The sequence below is a fragment of the Puntigrus tetrazona genome, chromosome 20 (genome assembly GCF_018831695.1).
Source record: "Puntigrus tetrazona isolate hp1 chromosome 20, ASM1883169v1, whole genome shotgun sequence".
In the NCBI taxonomy this organism is placed as follows: domain Eukaryota; kingdom Metazoa; phylum Chordata; class Actinopteri; order Cypriniformes; family Cyprinidae; genus Puntigrus; species Puntigrus tetrazona.
The window spans coordinates 16,379,366-16,403,255 of NC_056718.1; the positions used below are offsets into that span (position 1 = coordinate 16,379,366).

A 23,890-nucleotide genomic window follows, 5' to 3' on the forward strand; every position below is an offset into this window, starting at 1 on the left:
TGTAATTTTCTCTGTGCTTCTGTGACAACTGGGAAAAAGAGAAGTCCAAGTGAGACAAAAAGAGAGCAGCTCAGAACATGATCCACAATCACACCTTAATTCTCATTCTTACCATGCACAAAGTCCTTTGATCTCCTTCTGCCTTTTGAAATCAATGTTGTACCGGACCCAGTAGGGTAAGATACTGTCTTTGGTGTGGGAGCTCAGAGGCACACTATTGTAAGAGCTTTTGCTAGAAGCCATCATCGCAGAACGGATGTCTTGGAAGTACTTTAGGGATGCATTGGCAAAAGTCTCCCCATACAGGAATTTAATAGTGGGAATGTGTCCACAGTACCTTTAAATGATCCATGTCCTGCATGAGTTAATACAATATTGTAATATTGCTTTATGATTTACCTGCACCAGTTTCAGAAACCACATGAACCACAGTAAAGGCCGAAAATACCAAACACTGTAAAATGATTTTTATAACAGGCATAAATAATTTTTAACTCGAGTTTATTTGAATTCACTGTCAATTAATTGATTTGTATATTTAACATAAATGACGGCACGCATTTTATGTATCGTTCGAAGAGAAATATACTCCGTGAATGTCAAAAAATTAAACCTGAAATTCAATTCTAGGGGACACAACAAAATAAGAAAAAGGTATGTTTTTACCCGGGCATCAGAGGCGATGGGATGTAGGCTGTGTTATTATGAGTAATGAGAGTACCATTTCGTCTGAAAGTCATGGCTGAGTAGATAATAATACTATGAATATTATCCGATCAAAAGCTGCTGCGTGTCTAAAGCTGACCTGCGCCGCAGATAAGACAACAAAGGGGTTGCCTGGCAACCATTTATTTCAGTACGGACTAGCCTAATAGTTTTGCATTAATAGCTAATATGTCAGTTAAACTTTATATATAATATATAAAACTATGCTTCTACCTCGAACAATACTAAATCTGTAAGAGGCTTTTGGGGCGTATTTGGTCTGCAAGAATCCGCCCCTGTGAGAACCAGTTTTGACTGACTGCGGCTGCCCTGCTGGCGTCATCCGTCATCACATTGCGCTCGTGCGGAGCCGCGAGGCGCGTCGCAGAGTGAAAGAGCGTCCGAGCGGATCTGACGAGTGTACTACATGTGCGCATAGTAAAGCGAGAGAAAACGAAAGCTCTTTAATTATTAATTACTCTTTTCATGTTATTGCGCACAGAGGATGCTGCCTGTACCATAAGAGGATTTTTTCCGGTTTTTATGTGGCGCATAAAGGCAGTTAGGACATGATTTTATAAGAAGTTATGCAGCGTTGTTCAAGATAGATCCGCGAGCTCTGTGATGTAACATTTTTATTCTGTTTCAGCCTTTTGATTTTTCTTCATTTGAAGTTGGAAATGGCTTTAGTAGTGTACCTGAAGACTGTCACGGAGCTTCGTGGAAAGGGGACCGCATCACTAAAGTCACTTTCAGAGGTATAGAGCAATCATTTTAATTTCCAGTGATTTTTTAGTATGTGTGCATATGAATATTAGGTATCTCGTGTTATACACATTCATGTGTAATATTTCTTCAATTTTATATAACCTGTATATCATGCACTGGTGTTGTGACTTGAGGCTCTGGTGAAAGTTAGAAATCCAGTTATTCGGAATCTGCATGTCTTTATCAAAGAACATCGAACATATTTAATATCGCTTTAAATGACTGGAAGATAGATAGTAAGCGTTACTGCCTCATACACGCGCGTGAGCTGCTTTCACTGTATGTGTAACTATAGGCTCTCTCAGTTTTCACTGCAGTACTGTTTAATTAATTGTTCATTTCAAGCAATGCGTTTTAATCAAACGGACAGCTCAGTAAGCTACTGGGATTCTTTTAAAAATACTGTAGTCAAGGTCGCCAAAGTATTGAAGCTGAATAAAGTTGTGAATTCTGATTGTTTTATATCATTACATCTTGTCTTATGAGGCTTGCCTCAGCAATTAATTAATTAAATGTGGATTTAAAGGTTTTTTCTTCTGTTTCTGTCCTCTCTTTCTTTCTTATATATATATATATATATATATATATATATATATATATATATATATATATATATATATATATATATATATATATATATATATATTTCAGCACCTTGGACAGTTGCTCAGTGTTCATCTGACACAATTATGTTTTCATAAAATCCTCTCTATGTAAGTTTGTAAAGGAGGGGTTGGGAGACAAATACAGCCAGAGATATGTGTCGAGTTTTATGTGTTTCTAGCATATAAAAGATAAATTACAGAATCGCCTTAGTTAAATGGAGCAGAAATGAGCTAGGACAAACAACATTTTATTGCTAATAAAAAAAAAGGAGAATGGAGTAAACATCTTCAATTATTAATAGGAATCTTCCTACAGAAGGATGTTTTGAGAGAATTGATGTGGAATATGACGGTCTGCTTTTATGTAATTTGATTGAGACGCTTCAAATAGAAGTCATTTTGATGCATGGTCTTGTTGTACATTTCCACCCACTTTCTGGCAATGACTATCAGCTCTCCCGCCACACCTTTCCTTCCCTCCCGTTTTGGCCTTTTCCTGATCTTCAGCAGCCCCAGTGTGCAATGATCTAGGCTGTCTGGAGCGGAAGGGCTCTACTGAGCTGTGTCCTGTTTCTCTGCGGGTTGCATAACTTCGATTAAGTACCAACGAGCGGATCTGAGAAGGATGAAAATCTCAATAAAAAATGTTGCATCAAAGTTATAAAATTATGGAATGTATGAAAATATTGGCTTTCAGACTTTCAGATTTGATTATGCTGAAATTTGAAAAGTCCTTGTGAAGACTGTACATCTTTGAAAATACTGTTCTCGATTGTTCTGTTGCTTCACAGGTTGCACATACATTTTTATTAAGTCGTTGTCTAGTTTATGCATATTATATGAGCTTTTATCCATATCTCCTTGTTACTCTCTCCGAGGTGGTTTTTAAATCTAGGGTTGCGAGCCTTGTGATTTTGCCCTCAGTTCTCTCGTTATTAAGACATCTGTACTGCATAATTCACAAACTCTTCCTCATCATGCTTTTATCATTTCTTGTTTTTTATTATGACTTTGAAGTTAGAAAAATGCTCACCAGCTCAGCGTTTTGTGATCTACAGCTCTGTGTACAGAGGGTAGATGTAAATGTTACCTGGGGAAAAGGCTCCTATGAACAACAGCAAGCAGCAGTGAGTTTGAGATGAGATGATGCTTGTTTCTCTGAGACTAAGAGAATTTTTATTGTATGTTTTTGAGATTACATAACATATAACTTATTTTATATTTCATAATTCAGACTAATTATATTATTTAAGAGCTCTTTTTACACGATCTGTATCAGTGAAAACAGAATCAAGACAATGGACAATGGTATGATTGCATAAATCTATAATAGCAACACAAATCAATATGTGGTAAATTTGCTTTATAAAAATTGATGGCTGGGAAGATAATAAGAACAGGCAGCATTGTATTGAATTGTATTGTATTGTGCGTTTATTTTAGTGTCAGGGGCCTAAGTAATGATTGTTTATGTATTTATCATTCTTAAATATATCTTCCAGTGTGCTTTAGCTAAGAAAAAGAAATTAATTGCTCGCGTGTAATATCTCTTGTGTTCAAGGGTTTCTGTAGGCTTGTGTATATGTGCATGAGTCGGTGTGTTAATGTATTTATTGACAGTTCTTATTTGCACACACTGACAGCACTGTTCTGTATTAGACAGGTCTCTTTGGTTTCTTCTTCTTGCTTTCATTAATATCTATACCTTACTCGTTTCACACTTCACCGTTTTAATGTGTTGCAGTTTTATGATAATGGCAGCACTCTGCTTCTCTGTTGCCAAAACACGTCAGGATTGTGATGACCTGTGGTCTTCCTCTCATGCATCTTAATTTAATCCCAAATCCAATCTGAGCCGCGCACTCCAACACAGTTTTACTTGTTAAGATTTATAATATTTTACATTCCAGTCTTTATCATATTGCATAATGTTTCCTATATATAGCTTTGATGATATGCTCCATATTGACCTTTAACTTAGTTTTTTTTTCCATGCAGGTCTCTCCTTCTTCTCTCGGGTGCTGGAAAACTGCGAGGATGAAGCTCGGTTTGAGCAGGTCAGTATTCGCCTGTGCTATAACTCAATAACGTTCAAGCGTGACACTAACACTGTCGACCTCAGAGCAGCGAAACGTATATACGCTCCGAATTTGATTTCTCTCTTCCAAAGAGAGGATGGGGTGAAGGAATCACTCGAGGAATCAGCCCGCTCAACCGTGACCAAACACATTGCATTTAGCCCCACTGAATCCTATTAATGCTGTTTGCACAGACCCTCAGGCAGGCGACGCAGCAGTATGAAGTGGCAATAAGCTTGTGGATAAACCAGCTGAATTTCTATTAGGCTAATACAGCTTGTTGAACGATGGCTTTTTTTACTCTGAAATGTCCCTGCAGGTCTAAGTCTCATACTTAGATTTGATAGTTTTCGTTGCTCTCGTGCCATAATGTCCCCCCACAAGTATTTTCTGATCTTGTACCAATTTTTATTTGCATTAAAAATAACTTGCTAGTTTAGTCTTGCTTTTTTTATGCACTTGTATATCCTAATAGTAGGCTGAAATTCAATTATGTTTTGCTGTCGGTTGTGATGGGGACTCCCACACCACTGTTAGCATCGTCTCACCTTTGTGATTGTTGTTTTTTTTTTTCCAGTGCTGCAAACAGCAAGTGTATAAAAATGCTCTTGGGATTCTATTTAAAAATCAAGTGCTGCTTCTTTTTTGCTGATTGGTCTTTTGTCTATGTTAATAGAGATGGCGGAGTTCCTACTGTGTGTACAGTAAGATAAGAAAGAGAGAGTAATCCATTGCGAGTAAAACAATAAGCAGAACAAAAATAATAATAATTTGAGATTATCTAAATATGGAAGAATGACATTTTTTTCTGCTAAGCGGGCTAGGAAGCATAATTAGCTTTTATATAGCTTCCATGTATGCCCCCATGACCTTTTTGGTTGAACTCCGTCCTCTTCATTTCCTTTTAATCTCTCACTCATAGTTTTGTGGTAATAGTTTAATCATTACTGGGTGGTTGGAGAAGGCTGTTACACACTTCAGATCTACTGAACCCACTCTCCACTTACAGTACGATTACATCACAGATTTCATACAGCTTAGACAACACTAGTACTGTAGGAAATGCAATCGCTCTCTCTTTTATCCCTGTTTCTATATTCTCTTTTATTTAAAAGCATGTTTGTGTTTAGCACCAGCATTGTTTTTTCCATTCAGGTTTTTAGCATGATCAGGTTTCATGTTCACAGAAGTAAAGTGGCTTTTAATGTACCTAACACTGACATTTACTAAAAGCAGGGCACTAACAGAGAGAAGAGATGTTTGTGTTAATTTTCTATTGATCATGACAGTTTTTTTTATCATTTGAGTATCACTGACGATCAAACAGCAGTATAACTGGGCATGTATTCAGACACACTGTGCATCTGAGCACGGTTTGCATTGCTGATACAGAATATCTACATGCCAGCTTCCAGATTAGTTTGCTGCATCTGCACAACATAAAACCAACAAACAAGATGTTTTTTTTTTTCATAATTCCTTCAGTAAACCAAGAACTAAAACAATACAGACAGTTTGAAAACTCCTCAAGGTGTATCTAAATTCCCATACATTCGTAGTATACCACCATCTACTGATGTAACATTATAATTTTTGCTTGCTTTATGGCAAATATGCACATTTGTACATAGGTCATAAAGGATAATTCCTAAGAATGAAAATTGTCAGAATTTTCTCTCATGCCATATTCTATCTGTAAGTCTATTGCTTAATGCAATGTTTTTTGTACATTTTGATGCATTATGGTTTCATAGACTTAATATTAGACAGAAGTCTCAGGTTTCAAATTGAATTCACCCTACATCTCTGTTAACATACTTTTTTATTTGCTTTCCTCATTGTATCCCACCCTCTTGTGTTCTCACAGTACAACCAAATATAGCTAAATTTTAATCCTTTTTATCTAATCCTGCTATGTGCAGCTAAGTACACCTTTCAGGGCTCCTGCCAGCTGTACTCATTGTACACTCTCAAATAGACTATTCATTTGAATAAGAATGGACCCAGATATTGTTTATGCATGAGCAATTTTTATTTTATCTTCAACAAGCTCACAGACACTGGAAAAGACAAAACACACATAATTTGTACATAATTTAACCAGATATGTTTTGTTCTCATAGTAAAATGCTGCATTTTCTCCACACGATCTTTGGTTCCTTTTTATGTAATATAAATAACATCTAAACACTTCTCAATGCTGTGTGGCTTATTATTGCAGTGCTGTGGCACACTGCTTTAGGCCTGTAACCTGATGTTGTCTGTGATGGACAGACAAGGTTCAAAAGCAGACGGTTTGTTACAGCTATGTACGAAATTGCCCTCCTTTACATCAGCTCTGCAGAGTGCCTGTCTTTAAAACATTGATTTTATCTGCAGGAGTCCAGTAAGAAACTCTGTTGTTAACGACAGCTGATGTGAACGTTTGGCACTCGCACTGTTTAAGGCTTTTCTTGTGGTGGATGAAACTTCAGTGGGTAGAATATCTTGTTTAGAGGCGTACAGATTCTATTGCCTGCATTTCAGCAGTTTAATAGCAAATATATAAAGAAAAAGAGTTTGACTGATAAAGAAAGATTTTGCTGAATCCTTTGAGGCAGCTAATTTCTTCTGGGAGATATTCTGGACATGAACTTCTGTACTATTTATATTCCAACATACATGGAATTAATTTGACCTGGTAGATGGTATAAACATTCCATGTAGATTTGATTTAAAAATAAATGTGTTGTTTTCAGAGAAAGGTTTTTATGTTAATAGTTAATATTTATTCAAGCATCTTTAAAATGAGAGGAGGAACATGTTTCTGTTTTTTGTTTTGAAGAAAGTGTACTTGAACTTGAGTAATGGGGCTGTGGGAGTGCATAAAACAATAAATGTTGGGAAACACTATATACCAGGAAAATATGGGCCTTGTGAAATACATTTTCTATGAATGCTAATGAGTGAATTCTTGAAGTGATAAACAAAGGTAATAAAAGTATGTTTTAAAAAAAAAAAAAAAAAAAGAATGCTTGTCCATAAATGCTAAAATGTGTATGCAAAAGATCATAAAGACCACCGCTGCTCTTTGTATTAATGCATGCATATGCATTTAAGGATGTACACATGTAAAGACTGACAGAACAACCCCCCCACCTTATTACTCCCTCATGCATTAAACTGTATAATCAAACACTCTCTGTTGGAGCTTGTTATTGCTGAAACATGCAAGGCTAGCCCCCACTAGTTCATGTCCATCACTAAACTTCGGCTACGCTTTTCACACTGCATCAGTGTCTCAGTGAAGAAATAAGAGTTGGTTTCTCATTATACTTATGGGGAATTGTCTCATCATGACCAGCAGATCTCATCTAATATGATTGTTCTCCCAAATGGCCCAATGAAGCACCAAATTGCACCAATCTCACTCTTTTGTCAGTCTAATTGTTTCTGTTCAGCTTTCCAGCAGTTTTAAACAACATGCTTCTCGCTGACATTTCTCTAAAATGTGAATTCTTGACCTTTCACATTAGGCGCTGTGTTTTTAATTTGAAGAGCGAACACATGTTGTTCAGAGAAACGATAATCCTTCAGTTCAGATCACTAATGAAAAGGGGCAAATTAATTTGTTGTCCACCTGTGAACTGAATTTACTGAGTGATTCTCAGTGGGTTCTGAAATAAGCTTATTTCTTTCCTGTGCCACATGTGCACATGCATGGTTAGTTGCATTTTAATTATTTATTTGCTTTAGCATTTCTCTGGTATCCGTGATCTAAGCACAACAAATTTTGTGCACCAGTTGAGAACCATTGATGTACAATAAACAAACAAAATTTAGTTAAAAACAGGTTAACATTTATCACGTAACTCCCTTATTGCCGTGAAGCACACAATCTGCATACTTGCACGCTACAGTGCTGCTGGCTTCTGGTAGTCTAACGTTACTGCCCCCTGTCTTTAGAATTCATAAAACAACATACAGGCATGTGATGCATGTTTCTCATGATGCTTCAGAGATTTAATGGCAAAGAAAAGATTTGAGCTTGCTGTGACTCAGAAGTGAGCGAGGTCACCTAGAGAAGTCTGCAGAGGGTGAGATGTTTGAGTTGCTGCTGGAGAAATCACACACTGTGAGGCCATATGGTGTAGAAAGGGAAGAGCGCAGAAGTAATGGCCACATTAAAGCATTTCAGATTACTGCGGTAAATCAAAACAATCTGTTTTTAATAAGCTTAATTAGCTGAAATGTTCCTGGGAGTTGGCAGCACACTGGGATTCTAAAATAGGAAGTGCTTTAACTTGCTGTATTAATGTCACGAAGCGTCTTCGTGTGGCAGTATGAAATATTACACAGGTTGGAAGATAAATCTGAGCATAATAGCTGAGAAATTAAGCCCAGGTAACTAAAATTGCAAGAAGAAGCAGCTAAACCATATAGTATAGAAAGAGACAGATAAACATGTAGGAGAGGAGGAGAAGGAAAAGTGGAAGGGCAAGCGAAAGCGAAAAAGAAAAACACCAGGGGGCTTGACTGAGCAGGCTGATTAGAGATGCGGTTTGATGTTAGGACCAGTGCACATTTTGTACCTAATAGTGGGGCATTGATTTTGCTGAAGTAGTTGGGTTTTCATGCATCTTTCTATTATCTAAATCACAGACAAAAAGAAAGAGAAGAAGTGCGGGGGAGGGAGATGTGGCATGTCAAAGCGTGTGATCCTTTGCCATTGAATAATTCACTCTCCGTGCATTTAAATGGTGAGTTTCTTAGAGCTGAATTGCAAACTCAAATCACCTCATGTCTTCATCACTGGAGCAGAGAGCTCTTCTATTCACTGCTTATGTAAGAGAGCCATTGGTGGGAGAAAATTAATGCAAATAAGTAAAATATGACTGAGGTTGAAGATAAAATCAGGGTGCATGTTTTATATTGACATTGTTTGTGTTATTATTCAAAGCTCAAAGGGAGGTCTTTGCAATTTGATCAATCATTCATATTTAATGTTTATATTAACTACTCTGACTTGGTTCTAGTGTAGTCTCAGAACTTCAGTTGTCTCGTCTGACCTACTTATATATAATTGTTTGGATTAATGGTATAGTGACCGCCCAAAGCAAAAACAAAGGTTCCAAAGAGTTTTTACAATGATGCAATGAAAGACAAGAGCCTTTTTGGGACTTTTCAGTGAACAGTTTGTAAAATAACCATTTTTAGTCTGAAGAATAATGAAAAATGTAAAGGACCTTTTCCCACCACCTTTGTGAAAGTCTCCATGGATGTTAAATGTTTATCATGGAACAACTGATAAAGAACTTTAATTTTTAATAGTGTAGTAATGCTTTAGCATGATAGAGATCATTTAATATATTGTCACTATAATGTATTTTTTATTACATGATTCTATGAACTGCTGCAAATATAAAATTATCAAGTAATCATAATTGTTTTTTTTTTTTTTTTTTTTTTTTTTTTTATAAATGTTTTACTACCTGTACATTATCCCCTACAGATTTATTATGAATGCAATATAAACACTGCCTGAGGTTAAGAATGATGAGGAAAGATTAAGAATGAACTGTTATCTCCAGTGAAATAGAATCCAGTAAAACAAGACACTGAGCTCAAAGCTTCTGGCTCCAGGATGGGCAGATATGTTTTTTAATTGACATAAAAATGCTTCAAACTGGATTGTTCCATAACCTGTCCGAACAGTATTTTTATTTTTATGTAGGTTTTATGTACAAACTATATAAGTGATTAAAATCTTCTTATCATAAAAATGATAATAATCTGCTTCCATTTATAACATTGGAATTTTATACACATTGCAGTCATTTTGTTAATTATCTAATCATACGTAAACATCTAAACATCATTTCACAAGCACATTTGCATAATTAAAACCTTTTTGATGGTATATTAAATATGAAGTTTATAATTCTTACCATATTTCCTGTTTTAACCATGAATATAAATGGTGGTGAAGCTTATGCTTAGAACGTAATGTGAGAGAATGTGTCATGCTATTTTTGTCCAATTAATTTTTATTTCCTGGGTTAATTAGTCATGGTGGGGAACTGTGAGCTAGCGGTACATCTTTGTGTTGATGAATGCAGCCTTCTTACAAATGCTGTTACAAAAATATCTCTGAGCTGCAGATCATTTTTTTAATCAGTAGCCTTATCATCCACAAAGATAATTCAGTAATATCACTCATCTGATTTGCATCTATGGGCACAGTCACTGTAATTCCTTCTATTCTGTTGTCTTCATAGCCGGCAGCATTTGTGAGGGTATTATTAATTATTGTAAAGGGTTTGTTGCAATTTGATACAAATTTGTTAGAATAACTTATACTGGCTTCAAAGTGAATTATCACACAATATTTTGATTGTTTATTTCAATATTTAGCCTTCTAACATATATTGTGATTCTGACTGAAGGCAATATGTCAACAGTTATTTTCAAGCTATGTTCTGTAAAAATGGCTGATGACTTTACATCATACTTAACAAACATAAATGCTACAAAATGAGATTTGCTGAAGATTACATGTAACGGTTATTAAATGATTCATATTTTTAAAGACAAACTGTTAATTACTGTTATATTTAGCATAACTATTCATTTCTAATTGTGCCAAGCTTTTAAATATGATTAAATATCTCTGGTATGCTCGTGTGATAACGATTGGGATTTGTTTGAAGCATATGACTTTATGCAGCTTGTATACATATTTTTTTATACTTGGATTTTTTTAGATCCACAGGGAGCATGAAGCAGGTTAAAGAGATGACCCCTACCTCAACTCTATTTTCTTAATTTTTGCCAATACTCTCAGAACCGCCTCTTACCTCAAGCTTTCTAATAAACGTACTAAAGGCCAAATGTACACAAGAGATTTTAGAGATGAGCGAGTTTAAAATAAGCCCTCACTGCCAGCTATTCCTTTCTCACTAATGAGCATCACCATCTCCTATTGTTTATTCTTCTTCATATTTTACACTGGGAGTGAATATAGATGCTGCAATGGAGCTGAGGGATTTGAGGGGAAAATCCTCATTGTGCTTGGCTGGACTTTACCCCTTGGGTATTGGGCTCAGACCATGAAGCTAAGCAAAGCGCACAATTCCTGCATTATTCCATCAGCGGCTCCTCCCTGTAGATTTAGCATATAGACCTATGCTGCAGTCTGTGCAGCTGCTCGAGCGAGAATGGAGACGATTTGAGACATCTAGTAAATCTCATACACATACTCCCTTTAGCCTTTCGTGTTTGACATGGCTTCACAGTTTCCATACATGCAACATGATTCCCCCCGTGTTTCCGCTTTATAAAATGTTCAGTTGTAGTCCTGTGTTTGTATCTGGTACACATCTCTCGCTCTCTAGTGCGAATCATGTCTCTCATCGCATTAACTGCTCATACTGTGATGAGTACCCATAATGTTCAAATAGAAAAATGATCCTAATGGGTTTGGAATTAAAGACTGTGGGTGTCCTGTTGATAGAAGTTCACTTTTGTTTGTGTATTTTGGTGTGTGTGTGTGTGTGTGTGTGTGTGTGTGTGTGTGGGTGTGTGTGGGGTTGATAACAGCATTCCATCGTCAACAACCAAACTCAACAAATATTTTTTTTTTCATTAAGTTTCATTTAGATTCTTAAATACTTTATTTCCTTGTGTAAGCCTCATTTGCATAGCTCATTGACAACAAGCTGTTGTAAAATTGCAATTTTCCCTTTTTTTGGTTGAAAGTTACTGTATTTGTGTTTTTATGCACGGCTGGATGTAATTCTCCTTTTTAACGCAATATTTCTGCACACGCAGTGAAGTTTCATCTATAGTCAAGGTGCCATCTAGACCAGGAGTTCAATTTTAGATACAAAATTATCACCCAATTGCCCTGGTTCATCTAAACCATTTCTGTATACTGATGTAACCAGTGGCCTTATTATGTTGTATTTCCTTTCATATTTGCTCCCTTGCTATTTGTTACAGGATTACTGTATGTTTACTTTTTAAAAGAAAAGGAAATTGTCATTGAACCTACTGCAGACTTGTTTTTCCCTAGTTTTGAAAAACCTCACTAAAATGTAAGCACGTAAAATATTAGTGTTGAATTTTTTCTTAGTTGGAAGTATTAAGGTCATTTAAAGTGCCTCTGTTACGAGTCATGAAATGTTCACATTTTGGTTTTGGGAGTCCCAAACAACAAGTTAACGTGAATGCAAGGTTAAAAAAACACTTTAATTTTCTTAAAATATGCTTTTATTTTTAACTTATTTGTTCAGTGACTCCCAATCGATTCATTCAACAATTATTTTTCTAAACACATTTGGTGATTGGTTGATTTCATTTAAGGCAGTGTTTGTGAGCTTTTAATGTTCGAAAGTGCCACCTAGTGGAAAAGAATGAATATGCATTTTCATTCAGACCAAAGCAAAAATCACATGAGAGTCAATATGCTAATATTTCATGTTGACATCACCATTTAAAAAAAACCGTCTAATTTCAATGATTCAAAGTCAACTCTTTCTTTTGAGAGACAATAACTTTATACACGGTGCACTTCCAGATTTAACATCTTTGCATTATGTTTTCATTCACTTAGAGCTGTGTTACACACTGCATGGAAGGTAATTAAAAAAATTAATTATAGGGGCACTTTAAAATTAATGAATTTATTCAGCAAGGATCCATTTAACTGATCTAAAGTGAAAGACATTTATAATGTTGAAAAATTATTTTGAACTTTATGATTGAACTCCTTATGAATTACATATTGTTTATTTAAAATGTTAATTACGTGTCAAATTTGTGATGAAATTATGTTCTGTAGACATATAGCTATTTCACATATTATATGTTTACTCCATACTAGAAAAAGAGAAACAACTGTGTGTTCCACAAACACGTCGTTATCACTTCTTCAATTTTTCAAGACTTAATTTGCCTGTCGAATGCAGCTGTCACTCCTGTAAATAATCCAGCTTTGTGTTCAAAACAGGGTTAAATAGAAGTGTCAACCGCATTCACCTGCAAGTGGCCTCTGTGACTTTATTAACCTCACAACAACAAATCTCATTTCCCTAGTCAGAGCATCCTGGCCAGTCTCTGCACTGAATTATTTGGCAAGAAACACTGTGGTCCCACGGCCTGGCAGCGGAGTACCGCTGTTCTCCATAATCGCAGTGAAACAGAACGCCTCAGCAGCCCTCAGGGCAGCCCGTTTGTCTGTATAGATCAGTGTGCCAGATGGGAGTCCATGTTGTGGGATCTAATGCATCATCCCACTGTTAAGAGCCCTAGCAGCAGAAAAGACTCCTGCAGTGTCATAGATTGCAACAATTAGCTTAAAAGGAACGCAAGTGGGTCATCTTTCAGTATCCTATATAATATTCACACTGAAGTCCACTGATGTTATTTAGATTGAAGCTTGGTAGGGAAAAACAGATACATTAAATTATGTTCCTTATAGATGCCTGTTGTTTAAAACAGCATAACATTTCACATTTGCAACTTTGTATCTCTTTCTGAATCGTAAACAAGCATGGCACAGTATTGATAACATTCAGATGCTGAATCCCTGTTGTGTTATTAATGATTTCCTGCAGATCAGTTCATTTTTAATTCAGATTTGGGTTTTATTGGAATTCCATTAAGGGATTCAGATAATTAGCTTGTTTTGGTTGATATAATAAGAAATTAGAGCCAAACAGTGTGGTATGGCACTAGAGCTCTTTTTTATTCCAATATAATGTGGATAATTAGCATGGAAAAGCTTATAGTCTGTTTATAGACTGAACAGATTGATTTTAGTTTGGTTTGTTTTCCAGGCATTCCGTTGGCCAATTGGGAGTCAAGTGGACGGCGACGAGATGCTGGAGATTCAAGTGTTTAATTATAGCAAAGTCTTCACTAACAGGTATGGGAATTCAATAATTTGATCAGCTAAAAAGGATTTATTGACACATACCTCTATAGATTTGAGGGTATATGTTTAGAAAATGCAATCTAATTGACGTGTACAAGAATTATTGTAGTCCTAAATCTGAACAAGGTGTTGAGTGAAGCAAGGCTATAAACAAAACCTAAAATACATTTACTTAATTCAAGTAATTAACATTAATGGCATCGACCTGTGGTCTCCAAATAAACTCCAGCAACACAGCACAGTTTATTTAAATTCTCTTAGACAAACAAAGTCTTGTTTGTTTTGCACCAATTCTTTTTTATTTCCATCTGACCATACAGGATCTCATAACTCATAATTACTGAACTCTTTGTAATGCTGGTTTTCATAATCATTCTGTTTTGATGGTTCATTTGCAGTGTTGACAATTTGAGGTATTTTGAGATATTATTACACATGACAAATAGAAGGGCGAGGCCACATTTGACATGACGCAATTCTTACCGAATGGTTTTTTAGATTTTAGAAATAATTTATAAATAATGAGTGGAATGTTTTCCTTCGGGTTTATAAATAATAAGATGTTTTAATATTAATGTTTTATTATTATTTTTTTATTAGTTTTCTTTATAATTTACACTTTATGAAATATTACGAATGAGAGATCATGCACAGGATAGAGATGCATAGCTTCTGTTACGGTATTTTCTAGAAGCATGATGGAATGCAGTACACTGTTTTTTTTTTCTGTTCTTGTACCTGTCAGTATTCACTTTTAAGCTTCCCAGTGCTGCGGTGTGTTTCCATCCACTGTCTTCCTCTAGAGGTGGTGGATAGACTGACAGTCATTATTAGCTGTTCCTCACTGAATGACGTGCAAATTCTGTGTCCTGAAGAGTGTGACACTCCTGCTGATGCAGGCGTCAGTGTGTGTACACGTGTGCGGGTGTATATATGGTTAACGTCCTGCCGTTTCACAAGAACACGTCAGATTCTTGATTGAGCTGAGATGTTAGGTTTCAGTGGCGTTAAGAGATTCTCTCTTACTCTTGCTGGTGAGTGAGTCTGATGTCTGTTCCAATCTAAGTCAGTTCCATTTCAACCTGCATCTGTGTGACTAAGTAAATCAACAGCTGCCAGTAGAAAAATCTACCATGGCTATAAAGTTAATTTAATTATGGTGTGCAATTAATGGTCAGCGCTGTGTTTTGTGTTATCAGAAGCATTGTTTTGAGTTCACAGACAACTATTGTGATCTGAATGACACCTGTGAATAGATCACAATGTATAAGAACAGCTTCTGCTGAATAATTCACATACCACCGTGACATATGTTTACCACGCAGCTCATTAGCTATTTGTTTGTTATTTACAGATGTAATTTCTATCCATGATATGCATTACGTACTGTAGCTGACCGTATCGACACACACCATGTGATATCCTGAGCTTTGCAAGCTCAGCAGATCGAGGACAAAACACCAGGTGTGAGACCGTTGTGTAGCTCAGAAACTCTATCTTCTTTATGCAAGACTTTAAGGTTATACATTAGAGATGAAGATTTGCTATCCTTGAGAAGATTCATTCTACATTGCTTTTGTTATTTCACGACCAACTGACCACCAGGTGGTGTCCTGCAATTCAGATCAATATGAGACAAAATCGAATAACTCAAAGAGACAGTAAAATGTTACAAAAGACACAAAAGTTTTTGTGCCTTATAAAAAAAAAAAAATCTGAAAAATCACATTTGCAATACTTGAGTATCACATTAGCCTATAAGAATGATTTCTGAGGGATCATGTAACAATGAAGACTGAAGTAATGTCTGCTGAAATACCATGTTGATCAAGGGAAGGCAAAGAGAGGCATTCAAAGATGAGGAACGTTTAAGTGTCTTACAGAACCCCCAAAAGTATGTGCAGCTTGTAAATAGTCACTGTGTTTTAAAAAGTAGTATGAGTTAGTTAAGAAGTAAGTTCGAGTCAATGTAATGTAGCGTTTTATGTCAGTGGACGTATATCAGAAGTTGGGCTGCATTCGCTGATATAACTGGAAGTGAGAGCTGTGCAGGAGAGAGCACTCCTGCTCTATAATAGGATCTGCTGCTGATGGCAACTATAGTGAAATATGCAGAAAACGTCAAATTCTGTCTCCGACATGGGCACTCATTATATTACTCGCTAATAAAGTAAAAACTGCTTGGCACTTCCTTGGTATTACATTCATACATCCCTGCTTTGAATTCTTTCTTCTCAGTTTTGATAGGTGAAAAGGCTCATTGCCCTTCTCGGTGTTCTTTTTCTCTTCTAGCTTATTTGAACAATGCTTGAAACGTGATATTACGAACACATAGTGTGTCTGTTTGCCTCTTTAAAATGAATCGCTTGATGTATTCCCATTTATTAGTCGCTTTGGATAAAAGTGCCTGCTAAATGTATAAATGTTAAAATTTTAATGCCAGTGGTGGTTATTTCCCTCATAATAGCAATAAAGCTAATATTATAAACAATAAAGCAGTAAAAAGAAGCCAAAACTTGTTATGGTTAACATTTAGAACACAGATCAGATCACAGATAATCAGAAATCAACTTGACTGTGTCATTTAAGACTAAATTTGTTTTAGTATATTGTAGGAAATTAATTTGGTAGTTAAGTAATACTGGTAGCCCATGTGCATCTGTGCTTTTGATACATGGCCTTTACATGGTTTTACATGACCTTTACATGACTGCAAATTAATAGATATTTTAGCTTTTAGCTGTTCATTTGTGAACCGTCACAGAATTAGTCAAAGGCTTGTGAATTCTCCAGTTCTGACCTCTTCAACAAAAGTCTAGCGACTTGACAAGGCAGGACGCAGTAAATTATGGAGCAGATGAAAGTCAATTGTCTGTTGTTTGTTCAGAGGATCAATAATGTATGTGGGGTCTTTAGAAAAGTTGATCGGGAGCCAGAACCTGATCCAGGATCAGTGAATTATTCACCCGTGGGTGCATGCGTTCACTGACAGTCACAAAGCCATTATTTCACCACTGAACTGTCACATATCAATCACAATGGTCGTTTTTTCCTTTATCGAGGCCCTGTGGATGAACAATGGTGCTGAGTGTGTTCTTTCACATCCGAATACAGCTGCAGCTCAGAGGCAGGTGCTAAAACTGTTAGCAGTTTAAATGGATTGATGTGTTTTCTCATCAAATTGACTCACTGACTACATGGATAGACCTGCTTGTCTTTCTCTTGCTGACAGTGATGCAGTAATAGACAAGAGAGTGTGTAGGCTAACTACATGTGGCATTTAATTGGTCAGTCCAGAGGGTCTGATTGCTTTTCTTTACTGCCACGCACTTTTCTTACAGAGAGTTGAATTAACAATCAGAACAAAGACACATCACTATCCCCCATGTGTTTGTTGATCTTCTTATGTCTTAATTGTTTGCTTCTAAATTCACGACAGACATTGTTGTAACATAAAAAGCATGTTTTTTTGTGCTGCTGGGACTAAGAATGATTGCACTTTTTTGTTGTAATGTAGAAATTAAACTAGTCTAAATGTCTATAGATTTATAGAATGTCCACAGTGTACAGTACTGATTAAACAATAAAGAATCTATAGAATAATGTTATTTTTTTCAACAGTACAGACAAATAACTAATATTTTTCCAATAATTTTTATGTGTTATGCTGTTAAAGGCTGTTTCCTAACTAAAAATAATCAAGTAATGCTTTTGGGAAAAAAGGGAAATCTTGTGAAGTTCATGGATATCAGTAGTCTCATAAAAGCTGTTTTGCCTGAAAGCTATTTTCTGTTTTGAACTAATTAATACTTCTTAAAAACAGTCACAACAGTACTTACTTTTAAATTGTTACAAAGGGTTTTCTTAAATAAAAGGTGATATATTTAACTTTCTATTTATCAAAAAAGTCTGGAGAAATGTGTTACATTTTCCACAAAATATTAAACTGCACAACCATCTACAATTGTGAAGCAAAACTTTCTTAAGCATAAAGGATAAAACCTTTGCTTTTGTCATCACAGTAATAAATTAAGTTTTAAAATATCAGAGAAAAGGCAAAGTTGTTTTAAAAAGAAAAGTTTGAATTTTTTTTCTTTATATTCTTGATCTTCTTTATATTCTGAAATCTTAGACTTTAAGCGATAGTATAATTAATCATCACTGACTGTAAGTAGTGAGCAGTAGTAGAAAATGTATAAAAAATATCGTCAAAAGATATCAAAAGATATCGTCTTTAAAGTTCATGATATTTGTCTCAGCTTTACACTTCAGTTATTTTAATTCTAGAGTCTGTTTTGTGTGTGTATGTGTGTGTGTGTGTGTGTGTGTGTGTGTGTGTGTGCGTGTGTATGCATGCATGAATGTGTGCGTTTCACAGTGTTGCTATTTTTCATTCTCTTTGTAGTTGTCACAGTGTATTTTCCTCACTGTGACCAAACCACCCTTATAAGTTCAGTGCACATTGGGCCAAACCAAAGTGAGTGAAGGGATGTATTAAATTGTTACATTTATTAAATTTTTTTTTGTGTGTGTGTGTGTGTGTGTGTGTGTGTGTGTGTTTGCAGGTTAATTGGCACTTTCCGCATGGTTCTGCAGAAGGTGGTGGAGGAGGGTCACTTGGAGGTGTCTGACACTCTTATTGATGACAATAACACAGCCATACGGGTGAGACTTGAAGATCGCAGGCAGTGTGTGTGTATGTGTGTTTATGTTCTGGTCTGACAGATCAGAAATGCTCTTTTTTTTATATAACACACCCACTGACAAAAACATCCATTCACATATTTCACCACAGGGGTCTGGGTTTGCAAAACTTGCACAAAAAAATTGTTGTCATGGTTACATGTCTACACGGAGGCTATAAGGGACTATTCAGTTTTATTTCTCTCTCTCTGTGATATCCACCATCAGCTCTATGAAAAGATATATTGGTTTAGGGGGAGGTGTTATATTAAACTTTTTTTTCTACATTAATCCTCCTTTGTTGATCTGCTGCATTTTCAGCTATGATAATGAACAGTGGCTTGTCCTAAGTCATGTTTTGTTTTGCTTAAGGCGATACATTCATTCATTTTCCAGTATAATGAATAGAAGCTTCCTGAAACTAAATTAAAACATTGTGAATAGGAAAACAAACATTTTCAAAAATGAGAGGAGCCATATTCGAGCACATGTTCTTTTCAGACATTTCTCCTTCATTTTTATCCCTTACTCTACTCGGAGCAATACTTACACTATTGTAACATTTTTTTTCTTTTGAGATGATACCTCAAGAAAGCTTTAAATTTGTTTGGTTAATTAAAGAAGGGGTATCTAAGGTTATATCTAAGTAAAGTTGAAGCAGACCTCAGGTTCCCCCCCTTTGTTTGACATGCCCTTGGGAGAAGTGACCATCAGGCGGTTCACAGGGATAAGTTGGACAGAGGCTAAATTGTTCCTTGTTCCTTCTAATGAGTTTGTAAACATGAGAAGGAAAGGGTAACTGATGCTGACAGACTGATACTGGCACATGGGTTAGCATGACCCTAACCCTAACACTTAACTCTAACACCTAACCTAAACCTTATCAGTCTACCTTTTGTTTGGCTTTGTCAGGATTAAACAAGTGTCCTTATTGCTTGTGAAACCTGTGAACTAGTGTTTATTTTGTCATCTATTTCAGTTTTTACAGAACTTAAATTTGTGTGTATATATATATATATATATATATATATATATATATATATATATATATATATGCTGAATATATTGATCATGATTAATTATGATTAATTACAAAAAAAGTTTTTTTACATAATATATTTATATACTGTGTATTTTATTATGTATATATAAATGTAAAAACATGCATGTATATAAGAAAAATATTTATTTATATATTTTTTAATTTTTATATTTAAATGTTTCTTTATACATTAAAATATTTATATAGAATTTAAAACATAAGAATATGAATATATAAACGTATGCAAATGTTTTTTTAATATATACTGTATGTGTGTGTATTTATATATACAAAATATACATATATAATGTACAAAACATTTTATTTTGAACGTAAATAATCACAATTAATTATTTAGCGGCACTAATTATATAATATTATATTATTATTATATATTCAGTAGTCTTGAAAACAAGAAAAAGATTAAAATAAAGATTAAAAAAACATGTACTGGCTGTATTAATTATTTATTTTTCAGCTATTTATTTTATTTATTTTGTATTTCAGACAAGTATTTCCATAGAGATCAAATATCAAACCATGGATGGGAGTGTGAAGGTATGGAGCGATGGTGAATTCCTTGATATTCCAGATGACTGTGATGGAACTTTCCAGTTTGAGACAGAGAGTTTACTTTCTGGACGCAGCCAGAGCTCGGGACATCACCGGACGATCTATCCACGGCATTCCCACATTTCGCAAGTAAGTGTTTCGTCTTATCCAGCCACAGTTAACACAGTCATCCTCAGTATGCAGTGGCACAGATAACTACCTGATGATAATAGTGATGAAGAAGATAATGAGGAGGAAATTAGATTAAGTAATAGTGCAGTAATCTAACCAAACACATACATTTGCTCATCCTATTAACAAATAATCTTATTAGCACATCTTTTCACCGTGCTGACATTTTTGCTGAATAATGAAGCCAAGGATGACTGGAATGCGTGGGATGTATTGATTTCCACTAAGCCTTCCGTTCTCCACAGGTCCTCTGATCTATAAATTCTAACCATACACAGACACAAACGTACTCCATCATGGTTTGTGCGTGGGCATCATTAGTGTTTCTGTATGGATATGTTTAAATACTGATGCATATGGATGATTACTGCTGAAAAAATCTATATTAGGAAAGTTGTTTAAAGTTAATCCGAGGTAAATTAAAGCAGACTCAAGAGGTATGTAGGTGGTTTTGGGTTGGTTTGAAAGCCCTGTTTCATTTAGATCTTGTATTTGATTTTGGGAATTAGTGAGTATTCAACCAATAAATCGTATTTTCATTGCGATTCTGGAAAACAAGCATTCTTTCTGTTTTATATTGATGTTGTCTTTAGAAAGTGTTTTAGGAGAGCTGTTCGTCTGTTCTGATTACCGTTGCTGCTTACTCGGTTTTTATTAATTATTTCAAGTAAATCTCCATGAAGACAATCTATTTAATTTTAACTTCAAATTATTGTGACTTCTTCACGCTGATAACGTAAAGTGATGCTCCTAGTTTGATTCATTTTATATCTGCTATCTGTTGATGTTGCCTCTGGATATGGGCCTTATCTTCATGCAGGAAACGTCTTGTTACAGAGCCATAAAGCAACTTTAGCACGTATTATTTAACTGAGTACATGAGAAGAGACAAGAAATTGTTCAGGTCTGAGTAAAAAATAGCTCATTATTCATTGCATAGTTGGCATAGATGACAGCTGCTAAGTCAGACAAACACACACAACACACATGAGAAACATAAATTACTGTTCTTAAATACTTTTTGCACACAAGCAAGCAAGGAATGTATATGAACATATTTTCTGTTCCTGAGTGAGCACACAAACACTGTCTTTCATGCTTTATGGATGACTTTTGCGCTCACAAGGTTTTTCAAAGACCTTGAGACTTTTCAAAGACTTAGAGCCTATGTTTTTTTGTTTCAGTTTTCTTCCTAGTTATGAACGCAATATAATTTTAGGAATCTGGCTTTACTACTATTTTGCATTTCACAGCAATCAGCGTCTTTTTCCACTAAGAATTAATATTAATCACAAAATGTGTCTGTGTAACAGCCTGAACAGTTATCTTTAGAAATTTCATTTAGACACTTAAAAGTTATTGTAACTTTATAATGTTTATTGTGATATTAAATACTAAATATTAAAGAATGACACTTTTTAGGTTACTTGACATTGACACTTTTTTATAATATATCCCTCTGTTCTCACTTGAACCTCATTCCTGGGGCTGTTTCATTATTGATTACAAGTCTTAGTTGTATATTTTTTTTGGTTTTTTGGAGTTTCTCTATGAAGAAAGTGTATGTGTGTGTGTGTGTCTGTTGTAAAGCGGGACCCAGTGGGACACGGTGAAGCTTCTGATCTGAAGTAACTGCTAGTCCTCTCTAATGACTAGACCTCTCTCTCATCTCTTTTCCTCTCTCCCATCTTTCTGCTTTATCTCTTTCTAGCTTTCCTCTTTTACTCTCGTTTCTTTCCCTATGGAATCATGAGTCTGCCTACTTGAACTTGCACTGAAACTGTGCTTTCCACACTCTGATATTCTGTATGTAACATTTCAATGTCCATGGACCATTGCAGGAAATAGTATGCCCAGAAAATAAAATAAAAAAAACATTTAATTATTCGAAAGAAACACTGATGGTGTTTTCTTTTATTTTGCATCTGGCAATGCATCTTGTGAAATGCAGGATGGCCCTGACCAATATCTGTATTGAACTAGGTATGTGGCTTGTATCCAAGGCTAGATTTAAATGGCTGAGATGGATTTCCATTACGACTGAACATGTAAATGTGTGATGTGTCTAAAGTCTTAAATTTAAAAAGGTTTTTGTTCTTTTTCTTTCACATGTTATTTGAAGAGCTCCACAAAAAGCACCTGCATCATTGAACCAGCGTGATAAAGGTTTTGATGCCTGGACCATCCAGCTTTTATCAGCCTTTTGTGTGCAACATCATTATCATATAGAGGATATTGCATGTTTATCCTCAGCATTAGAACAGGTGCTTTCATGTTTAGTAAAGCGGGAATTACCGACCTGCTGGGAAAAAGAGTTTAATCTGGCCTAAGATGGTTTATTAGTGACTCAGCCTGGCCCAGTTATTTTTTAATGGCTTTACAGGAGTTTTTTTCAGCTATCTGGCTAAATAGCAAAACCTAATGCTAGCTTGAAGACCAGCTAAACTGGCATAAATCATCTAACCACCTTAGATTGGTTGAAAGCAGGAGCGTTATTCTCTTGAGCTTGGTACCTCGAAGGGCGATAGCTTACAGTCAAATGAAACTTTACTGAACAAAGGGATTTGCACAGGGATGTTTGTCACTTTAGAGCTGTTGCATTCCTCTAGCGACTCAGTTCGCTGTCTTTGTTGAAGTTTAACGTTCGCTCCATTGTTTTGTTCTTCTCTCTTCCTTGCATAAAACTGTCACTTTGAACCCCCTCATAAACTTCAGAAAGTAGGGCACAAAAGCTCAAAGGCGCTCATTGTTTAATAATTCATCACATTAATGAAACAGAACTGTGAACTGTTCATTTACACATTGCTGCAAATGCGAAAAATGACGAAAAATACAAAGGAGGCTCATATTAACACAAACACTTCAGTGTATTCATGTCTCTGCTGAATAGTGTTTAAACTGTCTAATTGTTTAAAATTGAAAAGCTGATGTATCTATATTTATAAAGAAGGGAAAAATAATCATATTAATACTAGTCCACTGTATGGTACCCACAACTTTGTTCTGATTACTGATTTGACAAAGAATGTGGTTTGAGTTTCAGTTTTAGCTTAGTTTATGTGGCTAGAGAAACTAGCCTCAGACACCAAGGTCTTCCAAGCGCTTGAGCGATACATAATTCATATGCTGCTTTATACTTTTTAATGTATCCCATTTATCTCTGTTTACATTTTTATGCATGTATTGATGTCATGGTTGAGGAATGGCCTGTGATATACTCTGAGACTTGCATTGATGTGAATGATCTTCTGTATTTTTGAGTATCGGTGCCATTTTTCTTGCCAAATAAAGGTTAGCTATAGTCTCCAAGCCTGGTTAAGATGGTATTTAACTGGTTTAGTTGCAATGT

General features: G+C 35.5%; 1 protein-coding gene across 1 annotated transcript in view; it reads left to right on the forward strand.

Annotated features, from left to right (window-relative positions):
• The first annotated feature begins 1,385 nt into the window (after positions 1–1,385).
• otofa (otoferlin a) overlaps positions 1,386–23,890 on the forward strand; it is a 46,681-nt gene continuing 24,176 nt past the window's right edge. The window contains 7 exon segments of the mRNA XM_043219700.1: positions 1,386–1,428; positions 1,431–1,463; positions 4,077–4,135; positions 13,975–14,063; positions 18,638–18,737; positions 20,305–20,456; positions 20,458–20,499. Coding sequence (XP_043075635.1) covers positions 1,386–1,428; positions 1,431–1,463; positions 4,077–4,135; positions 13,975–14,063; positions 18,638–18,737; positions 20,305–20,456; positions 20,458–20,499 — 518 coding nt within the window.